General features: G+C 44.1%; 1 protein-coding gene across 2 annotated transcripts in view; it reads left to right on the top strand.

Annotated features, from left to right (window-relative positions):
• Positions 1-19,509, top strand: part of LOC147886904 (SAP domain-containing protein) — a 32,824-nt gene that overhangs the window by 3,943 nt on the left and 9,372 nt on the right. For both annotated transcript variants that reach the window (XM_087394840.1, XM_087394839.1), the window contains 2 exons: positions 5,788-5,833; positions 9,964-10,090. In XM_087394840.1, coding sequence (XP_087250966.1) covers positions 5,788-5,833; positions 9,964-10,090 — 173 coding nt within the window. The remainder of the gene's footprint in view (positions 1-5,787; positions 5,834-9,963; positions 10,091-19,509) is intronic.

Consider the following 19,509-nt stretch of genomic DNA (forward strand, 5'->3'; position numbering starts at 1 on the left):
CCAACCAACAAAACATGCTCAAGTTTGATGTGTAGACCACCTTGAGCTCCAAGTCCTACAGGTCCTACGTCTCTAGTAATTTCCTCTCCAAGGACCTCAAATGTGGAGTCCTCGCTTGTACTTACAAGCCTTGCTCCACTATTACTATCTTTAACATCCAACTCCTATTCGGGGAGGTATGCTTTAAATAGCTTGATTTTCTATAGAAGCAATACTTTACCAAGATTAGCCTTGCGTTTCTTGGTATAGCTCTATCTAGGTGACCTAATAGTGCTAGCTCTAATTTGCTTTTAAGGGATGGCATTCATAGAGACCAAAATTTATCTAGACAAAATATTAACAGTAATTGAAAGAGTACTCAAATTAGAAGGCACCCTTTTTGGTCTCAATGGAAGGGATTCACTTTGTTGGAGATTTTATTGCCAATACTTTTTGAAGTATAGCAAGTCTCTTATTGATAAAGAAGACAACAATGCTAAAATGTTGAAGAGTAGAAGAGGGTAAGGATCATACTTGCTAATAGCATTCACATTCCCTACCTTCTTGGCCAATACCTCAGATTCTTAACAAAATCTTGCCTTGTGCATCTCACTTGGATCACAAGGAATGCCCAAAAAACATAGTGTGACTATATCTTGAATTGTTCTAGATAAGCAGAGTAGGCCATTGAATATTAATGAAGTCTTCATTAGCACCATCTTAAAGCAATGCTACTTGGAGACAATGCTGATCTGATATAAATATGTGAGAGGTAGATAGACGGATGAAAAGAAAGTACATAGTGCTCAAAGCCAGATAAAATCTGTAATTTTGAAAAAGCTTTATTTAACTCTTTATGCAAAAGGGCAGGGATGCTTTTAAACGGTCGTAGTTATCCACATTACTTTCGTTTCTTGTGAAAAGATAAGAAACCAATATGTTGTGGTAGTATTACTCGCTCTCGACAAAATGGGAACTTGAAAATCCATATTGTTTTTTAGGTTCAGTTTCAAGCGAGAACATGCATCCCATTTGCACCATTGTGACGATTATTTTAACAGAAATTACAAATAATATGGATATGTTTAAAAGAACAGATACTTATACGCTTCATGAATCAGCATTGGCCCTTCATCGAGAATGAGACATGAGAACTCAAAAAACTTTGATTGATGATTTCAAACTTCTCTTGAGCAAATAGCATTCAGGATTCATCATTCATGCTTAAAAATGTCGCACAAAGTAATTGCTTTTTTTAAAAATAGAAAGAAGTAAAATGTTCCATTCAAAACCAGCATTACTTTAGAGGTGGGAGAGTAGTCTTCATCCCAAGCCTCCACAATAGAAAATCCCAAAAAGGTCGTGAGGTGGGAGATAAAAGTCAATCCCAAGCCCTCACATAGATCTTAGAAAAGAAAAGAAAAAAACAAAAACAAAAATTGCTTAGATCTATAAAAAGGGGGGGGGGACCTATCTCTTTCTAGTGCGTGTCTACTTTTCAAACCCGGCCAAATCTTGAGACGAGGGAGCCTTCAAGTAACTTGAACTGTCAAACCTGCTTGGAGGGAACAAGGGACGACCCTCGTCAAAGCCTGAGATGAGGGAGCCATTTGGAAACTTGAACCGTCGAACCTACTAGGAGGGAACAAGGGGAAGGGGGGCAAATCAAACACAAAAAAGAAGGGGGCTTCATGGTAGAGCCAGGCACCCAAGAAGCACCTCCTCGAAAACCACCCAAGTGCCCTCCATTGTCGCAGCCTAGGGGTTGATTGGCTAGAGGAAGAGACTCTTTAGGATGACCAAGCCAAGCAACTACTCCATGCACAAGGCCGAGTTAAATAAGGAGAAGCTAGGCAGTATGACGGATAAGTCTAGAGTAAAACGATTGCCTTTAACAGTTAGCATTTTTTATAGATGATCAGATATTTTGTATGTCGAAGGCCAACGTAGAAAAGTTTGAAGTTTGGAGCCTAATAACCCTTTTCATTGAAAGAGCAATCAAGGCATGTGCTTTGGCATCATGTCCATCCCACTGAATTTGCTCTTGAGTAGGAGGCAAAGTACATGTAGTGGAAGAGGCAGCTGCACCAGAAGTAGCATTAGACCCATCTCCAGATGAGCCTGAGGCAATACCAGGTGTACCAGAAGCAAGAGTTGTATCAGAAGCAGGAGGTCTAGTGGCTTTGACCTCAGTGCTTGTAACAATATTCCATAGATTCTTGGCAACCAAGACATGTCCCATCATATAAGCCCACATGGGATAATTTGTGCCATTAAGTTTGTCCTCGAACCCAAGCATTCCAAACAAATCATCCTTATTGCCAGCCATAGTGCAAAAGTGCAAGGCAAAAGCACCAATTGACAATGCAAACGAGAGAAGTGCAATCTCCCAAATCCAAAAGGCAAATTACTACACAAGCTCCAAAGCTTTTCACAACAAATGTGTGGCTGTCACAAGGTGTACCTGCTGCAAAAAACTCCCATCAGGCAACACCAAGCCTTCCAAGGCAACCTTTCCACAATGTCAATAAAGCAAAGAAAGGACTGTTTTGCTGGACGTGAAAGGAATCAATGTAGTAGGAGCTTACCAAGTTATGTAGACCAAAATTACAGCAAGCGTATGTGCTCCCACAAGCAGGAGAAGACCTCGAAATGAGTGCAGCAGCTACTAGAGGTGAGAATCTTGCAGCCTGAGATGTAGAAAGAGCAAATGAGAGTAAGAGGGCTTCAAGAGAGGTCTCTGGATTGCAGCAGCAGGTTCCAAACCCTAAATTCAGCTGATGTAACCTCTCCGCAATGCAGCAGCAGGCCTCAAAGCTCAAAGTCGGCTCCTACAATTAGTAAAACAAGAAGGAAGCTATAAGGGGGTGCTCCAGAAGGTGGCGAAATTCACACGTATGAAAAGGTGACTGCTGCAGATCTTGAAAACAGCTGGGAGGTGTCTTGAAATGCTGTACCAGGGCAGAAAACAGCACCACAAGAGTCGCCTATGCTGGAGAAGCACCAGAAAACAGTTTTTCGGCGATGAAAGTGCTTGGAACAGCCTTGGGTGACCACAGCTTGCAGCCATGCCTTGGGAAATGTGCCGACCAGCAAGAGAACAGGCCGCCAACAGCTTGGGGAAGCTGGAAATGGCTGAGGGAAAGATCCTTGACCTGCTCTGATAGCACTGTAGACTAGGGCAAGCAATGGAAGCTCAAGAAATGAAGCAATGGAGACAAAAACGAGCTGCTGTAATGAATTGCTGCAATGATGAAATGAGTACAAAGTACACCCTATATGATGAAACCCTAAGACAGGGTGACCTAGTGGTACTAATTGTACTAATTGGTACGTGACCTAATTGTACCAAGTGTCTTAACTACCCCTAACTAGGCCTACAAGGCACATACCAAGCAATGAGTGGCTCCTATGGAGCAGGGCGGGACCAGTCGGCTCCCACCAGGTCAGGACCAGTCGGCTCCCACTCGTACCCAGATACACTTTGACCATGCTCTAGATGCAACATATATGGCCCACTTGTCATGGGAGCTACCAACCCACTTGGGAGATGACACATATCTTTCACATGCCTCAGACACTTTGGTTTCCGTGGTCCAAGATGCTGCCACCAGGTCCTTTCCACAACTCGCTTGGCAGCCTGCTCCTCATCTGGGAGATGCCTCAGAATCCATGGTTTGACGATGAGTGCCAAGAGATGAGATTTCACCTTACATGAGAGTAGGCTTTGGGACATCTCACAAAACCAGAGGTACAACGGATCGACCGACTCTTGACATAGCGTAAGAGGCGGGCTTTCCTAACATAGGATGGATGAGGTGATCTGATCTTTTCGAGGAGGTGATTCCATCTTTGCTTGGGGACTCTTGTTGGAGAGGAAGCCACCTATCCCCATCACGGAACCTGATGTTTGGCACACTTATGCGATATCCCTCTATGATGTTCTGTCTCAGACACCACCAGACATGTTTTTCCTTCCTAGACCCACCACATGTAGGTTGTTCACACCACCGAATGTGGGAGCTGCTTTACACCAACTCCACAATCGGAGTGCCGAGGACCATGAAGGGTTACGCATTGAGCATTTCGCACATGGACGGGAGGTTCTGGCCCCTATCCTAGCACAAATGTTCAATAATGCTGTGCTCAACGGTTTTCCCTCTGCTTGGAGTACCATCACTATTGTGCCAATACATAAAGCAAGAGACCCCATGGACATTGGGAATTACCATACCCTCATGATTGGCCATACAGTGGCCAAGATATATGGGTTAGTCCTCTAGAGAGAGACCAGCATTTACATGGAAACACATGAGCAGAGAGCATTGGGACAGGTTGGGTTTTGAAGGCAACATTCCACCCTTGATCACATCTTCACCTTGTGAGTAGTCATCGAGGAGGCAAAGTCGAGATCCCAGAACGTCTATGCATGTTTTGTAGACTTTTGGAAGGCCTTCGATACAATTCCACGGTTTCACATGTTCAGACGACTTCAGGATATGCAAATCCCAAGAGGCATGATATGGGGAGTGATGAGCTTATATGAGTAAGGTAGAGGGAGAGTACATGCTTCTAGAGACTTGTCAGATTGGATTGAGAGCACGATAGGGGTGAAGCAGGATGCCCTCTCTATTCGGGCTATATATTGATGAGATCATGACCTTTATTAATAGTCTAGGAGGCGTGGGGTGGTTGTTGGTTGATCTGATGATACAGATACTATTAAATGCAAATGATAAGAGTCCTCCTATCCTCCTTAGTAGCAAGCCTACAGTGGCACCTAGAGGCCCTAGAGGTGTTTTGCAGAGAGAGATTTGAGAATCAACCTTAGGAAGACCAAGGTTTTTGATCTTCAACACCTTGCGTGCAGTTCTTCATCGACACAACTTCACTTATCGAGGAGAGTCAATGGAGATTGTACAGTGATACACTTACCTAGGGGCAGTCTTTGTAGGTTCAGTCTTCACGATGACCCATGCAGCCAAAGCACGACTTACGCGAGGGCAGGGAGCTTTAGCTCGACTTGAGAGACTATGCCTCTAGGCACATTTCTAGGGCCCCCTGACAAAGGGATGGCTATTTGACACACTAGTGAGTCCAACGGCCATGTATGCAGCACCCTTCTATTGGGGTGATCTATCAATTATTGAGTGGTGGCATTTCAAGAGGTTGCAGGTGATGATGGGTTGCAACAAACCCTGTCTCCCACTAGATCATGCAGGCAGAGTTCAGGATGACACCGCTCTAGGTTGATGTCATCTTTCATACGGTCATCTATCTCCACAGGGCTTGGGCCTTACCTAGAGGGAGACTACCGAGATTGGCACTAGAGTCGTCTATACGTTTAGTTGAGAGGGGAATTAGCATGGCTTGGTATGCACACATTTCCAAATGGTTTCGCTTTGATATAGTAATGAGGATATTTGAATCTACAGAGTATAGAAGTTTAAATTTTTAATAAGTAGCACAAGTTTGAAGTTCACTTTAAAAACATTGTTTTATTGGATTAAAATTTTTTTTTTTTGGGGGTTGAACTTTGTGAGGACTGTAGTGAGGTAATCTATGGTTGCTTTGATAGAGGAATGATGATATTTTAAATTAGGAGGAGTTTGAATGTTTTTTGGCTCTTTGAAGGTTAGTTTCAGACATTCATGAAATTTGTAGTACCGCTAAACTTGGGTCAATCTTCATGCAAGGCCAAAGTAATTCACACAAATTGTACATTGAGTGAAATGATTGTGTTTCGGACCCTCCAAGAGTTTGTCTGAATGAGTATTTACACTTTCGATTTTGCTTTGCTTTGTACAGGCTAGCCCACGTGTCTACATTTGTGACCATGACACATCTCCTCCAGGTAGTTATTTGCATATTTCTTGCAAAAAAGGAATAAACTAGTATAAGAATTGAATCATCTCATTGTAATGGTATTCCTCTATTTGATAGGAGGCTCCTTTGAATAAGTCATGCATCAAAGGAAACATATAAATGATAGATGATAAGCACAATAGAAGATCTATGGTGCGGTGAGTGCCCGAGTTAAAGTATTTCTATGTTTATCAAATGCTTTGATTATAATCATTAGAATTGGTTGGGATGTGAATGTTTGCATGTATGCCTTTACTAGCCAACAGTGTAAGTGAGTGCCCAATCAGATTGTCTTTGTGTTTATCAAGTGTTTTAAGGGAAATCATTAGGATTGGTTGGGATCTGACTGTTTGCATGTATGCCCCAGGCAATCTTTAATTGTAGCCTTATGTTTGCATGCATGCCGTTACTAGCCAACAGTGCAGTAAGTGCCAAGTCAAAGTCTCTTTGCGTTGAATGTTTTAAGGGGAAATCATTAGGATTGGCTGGGATGTGAATGCATGCATGTATACCCCAGCCAACCTTCAAAATTGTAGCCTTATGTGCAGCTGCTAATCATGATTTTAAAGATGAATTGGCATCTATTAAAATATGAGCAAACATGCAAATTTGAGCAAATCTGTGATGTGTCTTTGTTTTAAATCAAAGAAGGCAATTTGTTTCAATAATGTTATAACATTCACATTCTTGAGAATACAACTATCAATTTAGTTGACATTTTAGTGGACTTCATAAGGAAAGCAAGGAAATTCAAGTAAGTCAGAAGTAACTGTTGTCTTCGGTTAAAGATAAGCCTACAACCTATTAGTGTGTTTGGACATGTGAACATTGCATAGGCCGAGTGCCACTTGTGCTTGTTAGCCACCCATGAGAGGTTGCATGTCAGGGTCCCACACCCTGATTGCCTAGCTGCCTCTAGAGAGCCTCACTCCCCAAAAACGTGCATGGGGATATGACAACTCTCCTTTCCCTAGTCCTATAAGAAATCCACATTACTCACTACTTTGCATGTGGGATTAATCCACAAGGGCCATTGCCATGTGGCACCCCCTCAATGTGCTTGGATTGTTTCTATTGACCACTTTTAATGGTTCCAAGTTCCAACACACTCCATCAATCCAAGCATGAGGGAGGTCTCCATGTGAGGAGTTCCTACCGGAACGCCATGCAAGGGGAGCAGATCCTATTGCCGCCACCAAGCATGGATATGGAATGCCACATGCCATACACTGGTAAGTTTTTCACCTATCTGCCAGCTGTCACTGATTAGTCTTTACTGCAGGATAGCGCAACTGTCCACAGCCGCAGCTGTTGCAGATCGTGCATGCAATCAGCCTGCCTACTTGCACCATTGTGCAAGTGTTAGTACCTCACTCGTTGCCATGTGTCCTCCAAATGTGCAGATTTGCCTTTCTGTGCCATGTGGAAGGGCATGCTGTTACCTCACGTCTCCCACAGATAGACAGATCTCCCAGGCCCTGATACCATATTAGTTTGTCTGGACATGTGTGAACACCACATGGGCTGAGCACCACTTCGGCCTCCTAGCCACCCGTATGAGGTCTTGTGTTAGGGGTCCCACACCTTGACCGCCTAGCCGCCTCTAGAGAGCCTCACTGCTGTGCATGGTGGATATAAGGACTCTCCTTTCTCTACAAAAATGTGCATGAGAACCCTCTTTCCCTAGTCCTTATATAGACTGCACTATTAGTCACCACTTTGGCTGCCTAGCCGCCACTAAGAGAGCCTCACACCCGTGCACGGTGGATATAAGGACTCTCCTTTCCCTAGTCCTTATATGGACTCCACTATTAATCACCAATTTGCATGTGGGATTAATCCACAAGGACGACTGCCATGTGGCAGCCCCTCAAGATGCTTGGATTGTTCAGTTATTATTGTGTTTCAAGATTTAATGCTTGCCATTGTGACTGGTTCATAGCAATGTGTGGGGTTATCATATTGCTGAAGGGGGTTGGGTTTGCTAGAAACAAAGTTGTAGATAGTGAATATTCAAGATGGACCATGCTAAATTGTCAGTTTAAAAAAGCACACAAGAGAGAGTTTTGCAACCTTGTTGAGGAGTGGCAAAAAGTGATTGAGCCAAGTATAACCTAGAGGATTCCATACTGTAATTCAGAGAGGTCTTTCAGAGAGTTATTTTGGCCGTGATGGTTTGTGTATAGTTGCGATGTGTTGGCAAAGAGAACGTGGTGGAAAATGTGTCCATTTTGAATTTTATTGAAAGTGCAGCCTTGTTTGCAAAGGTTGAGGGGATTCACCAGTATTTACAAAGGCAAAAGTCCATCACTTTTATTAGGAATTAATTCACCTCCCCATGTGTGAGCCCCCATATGAGGAGGACATGGGGGAGAATGACTTGCAGCAGGTTTAGGGATAAAGAGAGAGGCCATGTGGGCTGAGATGAAGGGTCCACACGGGCTGGACTGAGAAGAAAGAAGAGGGCTGCCACATGGGCAGTGGGGTGCTGATGGGCGCCAGCGGGATGTCATAGTAGCTAATCCGTGCTATGCATGATGGAATTTATGGTTTTCGATCTTGTGAGTGACTGTCATGAGATTGAAATTGCATTACGTGTTGTGTTTTCAAAGGATGACTTTGGGCATATTCATGTGGATATATGTACTGTTACGAATGGGTTACTCAGGTGGGAGCTCGGTTAGAGCTTGTTGTTGGAGATAGTTGGAGAGTGATCCAGGGTTTTTGGAAGAACATATGGTGATGGGGATCTATATGGAGCTGCCATGGGGAGTGTACAAGTCCCCTATTTGGAGCTGCCACTTGGATTCCATTATCTGTGTGTTGCTTGGTTGTGGATGGTGCCCGAATGATGATGATTGAAGCAGACCCTGGTGGCATGGTGTTTAGCAAGATCCAAGCTGTCCTTGGTTTTTTATGAGGGGGACAATTGGATGAACCTGATTGAGGTACCGAGATTGAGATTGTTGGCATGTTTGTGATCAAGAAGTATGGTGCCATGGGTGTTTCGTGCTACAAGGCTTTTACTTGTGTTCCAAGCTGGCTTATCTATGTGGAGCTGGACATGGGAGGAAGAAGAGGTACAGGTTAATGATGAAAGATCGAGGAGGTCTTCGAATGGTTCCAAAGAATTCTTTTAAGGGATCGTGGGTATAGGCCCAGGTGGGTCGGTTCTATATTGAGCTCAATGTGTAGTTGGAATATCTTTGTAATTGGGAGGTCATCCGTCTATTTTATCTATGTTAATTCTGATGAAAGGACAACTTCTGAAGTTGGTCTTTGTCTTGGCTTGTATTTTCTAGAAGGTTTTGCTAGCTCTTAGTTGATTCTGCGGCAGCTATTTGTCTATGGCTCTACATGTAATAAAGTGTAGGTCTTGCACTTGCCAAGTAGGTGTGTAGTGTAAGTTTTTTGCATCACTTTTTGATATTGAGTTGCTTGGATTTGAATCTTTAAAAAATATTAGAGCTATCAATTAGTAATATCGTTGTTTTGAGTCAGGTTTAACTATTTTGTATACTTTTTTGATGGGTTTCCTACACATACTAGACTGCAGAGTGTTTCTTAATCTTGTCATGCATGCTTGCACTTGATAAACATGCATCATTTTTATAGTACTACCGAAGTTTCTTTCCCGTTTCCATCCAAGAATGGCTTGTTGTCGAGCAATGGAGTACAATGTTAGTCTTATGCTTTCGAATATCTTGGCATTAATTGCTTGTGACTTTCAAAGAGCTTTGCATTCTCACAATTTGGTATTACTCTGTCATGTCTTGGAACATGCTAAAGAGGCATCAAAGCTATCCTTTTTCTGTTTTAAGTGTTTTGGAATGGAATGCTTTCTCTCTGCAATCCCCCAATACTCTCGTTTCCCTCCCTTTAACCGGTTTCATTCTCTGCTATAGTTGTGTGGGAAAATGTCTCATCTAAAATTGTTTTTGTAAGCTAAAATCACGAGAAGTTTGCTTTGGAGTTCGTGTTTGTATTGATTCTAACTAGATCGGATTAAGGTAGGGTTGTCTATATGGGGTATCTCATTTAAGTAAGGGAGGTATTTAATATTAGTCTAGCTAATCAAACACGAAAGTGTTTGTATTAACATTTTCAATATGTTTGCAGAACAACAAGTAATCAAAACAGACCCAACCAATATATTGATAAGATCTCTGCAGCTTAAAAAGGCTAAGGGGGAGTTGAAGGCAAAGGAGAAGGTGAAATCCGCAACGGACATTGGCAAGGGGAAGAGGTATGTTGTGCCTTGGAAAAGTTTGATTTTTTGTAAGGTTGTTTAATAAGCCCTCAATGGTCGTTACATGATGCTGTCCTGTGAGAGGAATCATGTTTTGAAAATTTCCAGTTTTTGAGTCTCTGCCCCCCCCCCCCCCCCCCCCCTTCTCTCTCTCTCTCTCTCTCTCTCTCGCGTGCGTATGCACAAAGGTGCTCATTTTTACACGGGCATACACCCTTAATTCCAAAAAACTGGAAAAAAGACACACCCTTTTATCCCTACTTTCCTTTCCTCTATGCTGTGTCCCTGAATTGTTATGTGGAGCTCTCTTCCTTGTCAAAGAATTTTTATGGTGCCATGTTCTCTTAAAGAGATTTGCTTTTATTGCATGTCATTATTGTGATTGTGTTGCTGCAAGGGTTGTCAAGCCCAAAAGTGCACTGCAAAAGCAAAGAATATCATTTTACATTGACATTGAGTGATAGTATGTATCCAGTGTTCTAACATGAACTGGGAAACTTGGCTTGAAGGCTTAGAATATTTTTCTCTTTAAGCACATGAAAACGCCGTAGCAAGTGTGACATTTGGAGTTCGTTAGACTGAAAACTATGAGGATTAGGCTAACTAAGAATTCCATACATGATACTTTGACGTCTTACGGAGTCTGCACTTATACCTGATGTTACTGTTGGAAGTCAATGTGCCCTACCTGTGAGCCCCCACATGAGGATTACATGTGGGGGCATATGACTGTGAGGGGGAGGGATAGTAGTGTTAGAAACATGGTGGAGAGAGAGAGAGAGAAGGTTAGGGTGTGAGGAAATGATGCTCAAATGAAGACATGACTAAAGGCTTTCATTCATTCATGAAGTATGATGACAAGACAAGTGAAGTACAAGCCTTATGTAGGCTACTCACTCACACTCTAGCACCTAGTGCATATGGGATAAGTCCCATGATGATACGTGGCACTCACACAAGACTCACACACATAAACTAGTACTAGATCACCTAATACTACACACTAACACACTCTTTGACTATGATATCTCCAACACCCCCCTTCAGAGCAAAGAGTGTGAGACCCAACACTCAAAGAGTAGACCAATCCCCCCTCCACCGCAGTACTGCAAAGAGCAAGTCCAACCATCGAACACCTCCCGTGTGATAGTGACTTTTCAGTCAGCTTGCGACCGGCAAGGGCAAACCATCACTCATTATCTCCCCTTACTCTGAACTGGGTGGTCAATACCATCAACCAAAGTAAAAGACAATACATTTATTTTTGGGGGACAACCCAGGACAGAGGACCTCTTATTGACTCCAAATACATTCAATTTAGAGGGACAACTCAAGGTTGAGAACCTTTATTTGACTCAACACAAACACACAGCATCATTGGTCATCATCTATCACCTCAGAGAGGGATAGATCATGTAATATAGCAGATAGAGCTTGCTCCTCAGGTCCAGTAGATGTGGCGTATATATTCTTGAGCTTGTCCAGTGTCTCCTTGGCTGAAGTAGTGAGGTCAAGATGATGAAGTAGTTTGTTAGCCAACCGCACACCAATAAGCACTAGTGCCTTGTCATTCTTCTCATCCCAAGTTGAGACTTGTGCGGATTGATCATCACCACGAGGGCCAAGCTCCATGTGTGCAAACTGAGGGAACAAACTCGCAGCACCAGCTGAAGAACCAGCAAGTATGGCAGCTGGTCTAGGACGCCAAAACGCAATAGCAGCCTCCACGTGTGCAAGTGGGCAGATATAGGTGGCTGTAGGTGCTCCAAATACAAACTCTAATCAAAACACAGCAAGAATATGCTCCGAAAAGCAGAACTGAACCAGAAATGAAGCTCTTGTGGTCATAGTAACTGCTTGAATTGCTGCAGCAGGTCCGAAAGCTGCAAAGCGGCTCACTAGGGCACCCCGAAGTGCAAAGGCTGGTCACCAATGTGCAAGCAGGCTCCCTAGAACAGTTCCAAATGTTATTTGGCTTTCCCTTGCCTCAGGCTGCGAGTTCCCCTCCATTGGATCACCTTCCTCTCATTTTGAGGTGTTCGCCTTCTTGTGGGAGCACTATCTCTTGCTGTAAGTTCATTTCCAGCCGTTGCTTGGCATTTCTCATTGCTATTTGCTGTCATATTCACCTCTCCTTCCAGGGTGAATCCTTGGCTCACATCTGGAGCCTTTTCCTTGCTACATTTTCGAGCTGCATCGTTGGGTAAGCCTTTGTTGCATTGGTTCTCTTCAATTTTTGCAAATCAGCCCTTTCTTTGCTTCATTTGCATTTTGGAAAGACCCCATGTGCCCTTGGAGGGCCTCGTGTTGCATTTTGGGGAATTTTTACAACAGGTATACCTTGAGACAGCAAAGTCTTTTTCAGTGAAAAGCTTTGAAGCTTGAGCAGTGTTTTGCATTTCGATTTTGAGAGGTTGCCTTTCTCTTGTTTGCCTTGCTAGTTGGTGCATTTGCCTTGAATTTCAGCACCATGACTAGTAGCAAGGATGATTTGTTTGGGATGCTTGGGCTTGAGGACAAGCTTGATGGCACAAATTACCCCATGTGGGCATACATGATGGGGTATGTTTTAAGAATTTGTGGAACATTGTTTCAGGCATTGAGGTTAGGCCTATATGTAATGCTGCTTCTGGTGCTACATCCACTGCCTTTGGTGCTATAGGTACTACTTCAAACTCACTAGAGCACAAATTACCCCATGTGGGTATACATGATGGGGCATGTTTTAAATATTTGTGGAACATTGTTTCAGGCACTGAGATCAGGCCTACACGTAATATTGCTTCCGGTGCTACATCCACTGCCTCTGGTACTACTTCAGGCTCATCTGGTAATGAGCCTAATGCTACTTCTGGAGCAGCTGCATCTTCTACTACATGTACTTTGCCTCCTACACAAGAGTAGATTCAGTGGGATGGTCATTATTCCTCATATCCAGACTTGCAAGACAGCAAAGCAAGCGTGGGATTAGCTTGCATCTTTATATCAGGTGCGGAATAAGGCGCAGGTTGCCTATCTCCGCAAGTAGTTGAAGGGCTTGAAGCTTGAAGAGGGTGGTAATATGGATGCCTATCTTAGCAGTGTGAGATTTGAAAGAGCAGTTGGCTAACATTGATGAGGTGGTGCCTCATTCTCAGCTTGTAGCTAATATACCCTTGATGGGTTGCTCGACTCTTATCAGGGCTTTGCTACTACATTGGGGTTGGTTTTTGGTGACAATGCCAACCATTTATTCCTTTGACCAGTTGGTTGTTCTCTTACTTTAGGAGGAACAAAGCCGTGCAAACCGCAATGCTTCTATGGCTAGTGATTAAGTCTTTGCTTCCCAACATAAAAACAAAGGCAAAGGCAAGGTTTCAATTGGTAAACCCCTTCATTCACATGCTGGTCACTTCCAAGATGATTCTTCTTTGGGGGATAAGAAGAAGAAGAAGAGATGTAACTATTGCAGGAAACCTGGGCATGACATTTCTGAATGGAGGAATAGAATTGCATCTAAGAAGGAGGAGTATGGTCTTGCTGTATCTGGTTCTCCTAGTCCAGATGATCCACATAAGTCAGCTAACTTTGCACAAGATCAGCATTGGGATTTTCTTGTTACATGTCAGTATAATCTTGATGCTCATGATATTCATGATGCTTGCATGACAGTTTACGATGTTTCTGATGCCTGGTTCTTTGACAGTGGTGCTAGCAAGCACATCACTTCTTGCAGGAAGTTATTTAGCTCACTTGAGCATGCATCTAAGGGGGAACAATCACATGTGCTAATTATGCATCCTATACAACGAAAGGCATTGGGCGGCAAGTTGCTCGTACTTGTGTTTTTGGTGGTCTTGTCACACTAGAGAATGTGCTTTATGTTTCAAGCATTCGCAAGAACCTCATCTCTATTTCAGTCATAGCTACTTGTGGCTATCAGGTTCTTTTTGATGGTGTTCGGTGTGTGGTCTATGATGCTATACACTACCATGTCCTTGACTGGGACATTCTCTAGAGGGCTATATAGATTGGATGCCTATGACAGATGCTTGAATGATGTTGGATTTGCAGATGCAGATGCTTATGCTATTGATGCTTCTACCATGGCAAACACTCATTTATGGCATGAGAGGTTTGGACACCTTAACTTTGGGGCTGTTACGCTCTAGCCGAGGTAGCATGACCTCGGAAGAATCAGTCGACATTTCCCTTAAAGGATCTATCTCTATAATATATGTGTCTGCGCTTCATGTAAATGATCGGGAGGGATTTAATGTCAAGGTCCTAGGTGAGGGCTGATAGCACCAGACTAGATAGATCTGAGACCAAGGGCCTAGTGCTATGATTGTGCCTAGGGGCAAGGAATTAAATGCTTCCCAAGAGAGGGGTGAAATGTTGCATTAGGAAGGCCCTATATGGATGACATGTGGCATCTAGATCTATCTAGGGATTTGGGGCTTGCTAAGGCTAGAGAGAGAAGAGAAGGATTTGATTCACGTGGATTTTTGTAACGTAGCTCTCTGCCTCGCTTGGAGCCTTAGCATGAATTGGCTGGGAGGAGAATCATGGTGCTACTCCTGTGATCTGCAGTAGAGGCTAGATTAGAGAATTTTGGTGACAATTGGTATCAGAGCCTTGTGTGAGAAGAAGGGACGGGTGACGTCCTGAAGAGGCGTGGGATCGTCGAGATACAGGGGTGCTGTGACGACGAACAGCGGCAGTCTGTGATAGAAGGTGCTCCCGTAAGGCTACTCGACGAAACGAGGGAGCGTAGAATAGTGTGGTGGCATACGGTCGACGTGGATTGGACGTTAAAAGAGAGAGGGTCCTTCGATCGTAGTCACAACAGCTCTGCTCTACGTCAGACTGGCGTCGATGGAGATCCAGCGCTGCCGACGTTGTTCGTGAAGGAGTTGACGACGGTGCCTGGATTTGAGTCCCTGTCTGTCGACGTTAAAGGGCCTGCGAGAGGACTTGGGTCCCTGTAACGTATTGACAGGCCTACAAATCGGTGGAGCGCAGAGGGACACGGGCGGCTGTCTGGTCACGTTGTGCAGCGCGTTGACACGCGAATGGGCTTACGCAAGTGATTCGACGAAGAGCCAGAAATTGGACGGGACGTGAAGCGTAGGCTGTTCGTGAATGACTTGTGACGACGGTCGATAGGCTGGAGAGAGCAGAATTGCGGGAGGCTTTCAACGTGGTACGTGAGTTGGGCGACGCACAAGACCTCCACACGACGGGCTGACCTGACGAAACACGGAGAAAGGACCGATTTCTTTGGTAGACCGACGTACGTAAGTGGCTCGTGAACGTGAAGGCCTGCAACGTGACAGGTGATTATTGGTATATCTCCAAGGAGCAGCAGCAGCTCGTGAGCGGTGTGCAGGAGCAAATTGCTCGGGTGAGCACGTAGTCAGGATTTGGCGCAGCGAACACGAAGGCATAGAACCCACGGGCTTCGGGATATCTGGCTGCCTCGACCCGTGCCAGTTTTCGATTCCTTTAGACAGATTTGGATCGGAGTTCATAGACCAGGGGGCTCTCTGTCACTTCTGTCAATGCTGTGGTTTCTTCTCTTGTTTTAGTTTGGTGATGCTCCGCTTGCATATGAGTTTCCAGTCTACGATGCTATAGGGACAGATTATGCCTGTGTAGATGCTTGTATACTTGAATCGGAGTTAATTTGTAGAAATTTCCCTAGTATAGGGAAAAGCGCCATCTGTGATATATGCCCGTATTAAATGCTTGATCAGTGTGAATGTGGGATTGCAGGAATTCCCTAGTATAGGGAATTGTGTTTAGAGTGTCAGTACACTGAATTGTGTCAGCTTGTGATTACAGTGTTCTAGGGGTGTTTTAAAAAAAAAAAAAAAAACCCCCAAAACAAAACACCTACTGAACTAAATGGAAGCAGAAGAAGGGGCTTCCAGGAGGGACCCTGATGAATCAGGAGTCCGGCCGACCCAACAGGGATCGCGCCCAGTAGCTCACACTTTATCTGGCAGGATTGCATTGCTGGAGGATGCCTTGCAACAGTTGTTAGCGTAGCAATTACAAGCCAACACAGGGCAATCTGAGCTTAGGAGAGCGTTACAGAGTATGTCTGCCATTCTCGAGAAGAGAAGGGTAAGGCTCCAATGGAACTGGAGTCTAGTGTCCATACGGTCGAGCCTAGAAAGGCTAAAGTGCCGAATATTGCGAATTACAGACCGGAAAAGTATTCTGGTCGGATGAACGACCGTAGCTCCGATGTCATTGAGACCTGGTTACACAAATGGGACGAGGCGTTCGCCATTTGTGAGATCAGAAATGACATCAAAAAGATCCGCGAGGCCACCCATATGTTTAGTGAGGCTGCGGATTGGTGGTGGATTAAACAACAAAAAGACGGCATAGCATCCACTACCTGGGAGGGGTTTAAAAGAGAGTTCAGGAAACACTTCTTACCTCCTGACGAAGCATCCCGAGCTTGGGATCAATATAGGAACCTTCGTCAGAGAAATTTATCAGTGGCAGAATACACCGATAAGTTTCGAGAGAGTGTAATGAAGGTTGACGAACCCCTGCCTCAATCAATCCAAGTGAAAGATTTCATATTTGGATTGAATGATCGAATAAAAATGGAAGTTCGGGCTAAGTACGCGAACACGCTAGATGATGCAATAGCTATAGCCCTGAACTACGAGGATGCCAAGGGCAGCAAGCCAAGTGGGTTTGCACAGGTCGGAACCCAGTATGGGTATCCAAAAAAATCTGGGTTTAAGAAAAAGTGGGCTAGTAGAGGGAGTGGTTCGCAGCCGAGTGGTCAAGCCAAGCAGGCGAGACCGGCTGAAACTCCTAAACCAAGTACCACCATTGGAGTGAAGAGGAAAGTAACTCCAATGGCAGCCCGGGCTTGGTCTAAATCTCCCTTGAACCCAGAACAGCGGGAAAAAGCGAGGAGAGAAGGCTTATGCTTTGGTTGCCTTCAACCTCATCAGTGGAGAGATTGTCCACGTAATAAAGATCGTCGGATGGCTGAGATGGTGATCTCAGAGTGCGATGTGGAGATGCAGGGAAGTCCCAGAGCGGAAGAGATGCAGATTCAGCTAGCGGGATCTTCTCAGAGGTTAGTACCTTGTTTGTTCTGTGTGTCTGTTACTAAGTTAGTGACGAGTGCACCTGATAACATCCTATCTAAGCCCGCAGCAACGGGGTATACAGCCTTCAATGATACGGAGTTAATCAAAATGAAAGGGCAAGTGGCCAGTCATGATGTCATTGTGTTGTTTGACTCAGCGTCAACTCACAATGTGATTAACTCCAAGCTCGTGAAGAGGCTGAAATTAAAGACAAGTCCATCTGACTATGCGTATACAATCAAGATGGCCGATGGAAGTTCAACTGAAGTATGGGACCAAAGGGTTACCCAGTTAGAGCTTCGGATTCAGGACTATGCTGAGAAGCTTGATTTTGAAATAACCAAGCTTGCTCATGCGGATATAGCCCTGGGAATGGCGTGGCATTCTAGGAAGAATCCAGCCATTGATTGGAAAAAGCACGTATATCAATTCAAGATGAATGATGTGCTTTATGTCTTGCGAGGTGAAAGAGATATACCTCAGGGACCGTTGGTTTCCGTGATGGAAATCAGAAAGGCTCAAGTAGAGTTTTTATACCTTTGCACAGCATCGGTAGAGTCGATGGATAATTCTTCGACTAGCACTGATGTTACGCAAAGTGGTGAGATGGCCAAGCTGGCTAATCTTATAACAGAGGAGTTCTCTGAATGTTTTAGGGATGAATTATCTTATGGGTTACCTCCAGAGCGGAAAGTTCAGCATAAGATTGAGCTGATCCCGGGGGCAGAACCTGTAAATAGACCTCCCTATAGAATGAGTTTTACTGAAGAAGCGGAGGTACGTAGGCAACTGGAAGAATACCTCAAGTTGGGGCAGATTCAGCCAAGTTTTTCACCTTTTGCTTCACCAGCGATATTAAAGAGGAAAAAGGATGATACGTTTCGCCTCTGTATAGATTACAGAGCATTGAATAATATCACTGTTAAGCACAGGTATCCGATGGCTCGGATTGATGATTTGCTAGATGCATTACATGGAGCCGTGATTTTCAGCAAGATAGATCTTAAGTGTGGCTATCATCAGATTCGGATTAGAGCCGAGGATGTGCATAAAACCGCTTTTAGAAGCAGGTTTGGTCATTATGAGTTTTTGGTAATGCCCTTCGGACTTACCAATGCTCCAGCGACCTTCGTCATGCTTATGAACGATTTACTACGTCCGTATATCGGAAAGTTCGTAGTACATTTTATTGACGATATCTTGATATTCAGTAAAAGTGTTACTGAGCATCGTGAACACTTAAGAATAGTGTTCAGTACTTTGAGGAAAGCCAGTCTTTACGTGAATAAAAAGAAAACTATACTGTGTATGGTTAGGCTTGAGTATTTAGGGTTCATAATTACTCCGCAGGGGGTAGAAATGGATCCGAAGAAAGTGGCTGCGATACTAACTTGGCCAATCCCTCAGAGCTTGACCGCGTTGCGATCATTCTTGGGATTTGTCCAGTTTTATAGAAGGCATATCAAAGGATATTCCGGAATAGTATCGCCATTGACTGATCTGACCTCAGATAAAGTACCTTTTGTTTGGGGACAGAATCAACAGGAAAGTTTTAACACCCTAAAACAAGCTGTGGTCTCAGGACCGGTGTTAAAAATAGTTGATCCCCAGAAACCGTTGTTCCTAGAAACCGATGCAAGTGGCATTGCGGTAGGAGCAGTCCTCCTTCAAGAGGGAAGGCCAGTAGCCTTCGAAAGCAAGAAGCTTTCTCCCTCTCAAAGGAATTGGCCAACTCATGAATTGGAGTTGTATGCTGTTATCCATGCTTTGAAAACATGGAGGCATTATCTGTATAATTCAGAGTTTTATGTGGATGTGGATCATGATACTCTGAAACATTTTTGTAAACAGCCTGACTTGAGGGGCCGCCAAGCTAGGTGGGCAGAGCTCATGCAGGAGTTTAATTTAACGATTCGGTACCGAAGAGGAAAAGACAATAAGGTTGCTGATGCGTTGTCTCGCATTATGCACAATCTGAGTTTCACGGCATTAGAGAGTGCTGTAATGACCGAGATCAGAGAAACTCAGAAGGTGGACGAGTTTGTCCAGAGCTTATGGCCTAAGGCTCATGTGTTAAAACCCGGGGAAAATGAAAAGGATGACCTGGCATCCAGAAAAGGCCAAACTTATGCAAGATATACCATAAGGGATGGTATGCTAGTTAGAAATGGCAAGGTGGGAGTACCTGGTCAGAATGATCTCAGGCAGAGAGTCATTCGACAATGCCATGATAGCCCGTGTGCAGGACATCCAGGTGTCGAGAAGACATATGATCCCGTGAAGCGAGATTTCTTTTGGCCAAAGATGAAA

Source organism: Dipteris shenzhenensis, chromosome 23, assembly GCF_047967505.1.
Source record: "Dipteris shenzhenensis isolate YYH24624 ecotype China chromosome 23, Dip_SZ_1.0, whole genome shotgun sequence".
In the NCBI taxonomy this organism is placed as follows: Eukaryota; Viridiplantae; Streptophyta; class Polypodiopsida; order Gleicheniales; family Dipteridaceae; genus Dipteris; species Dipteris shenzhenensis.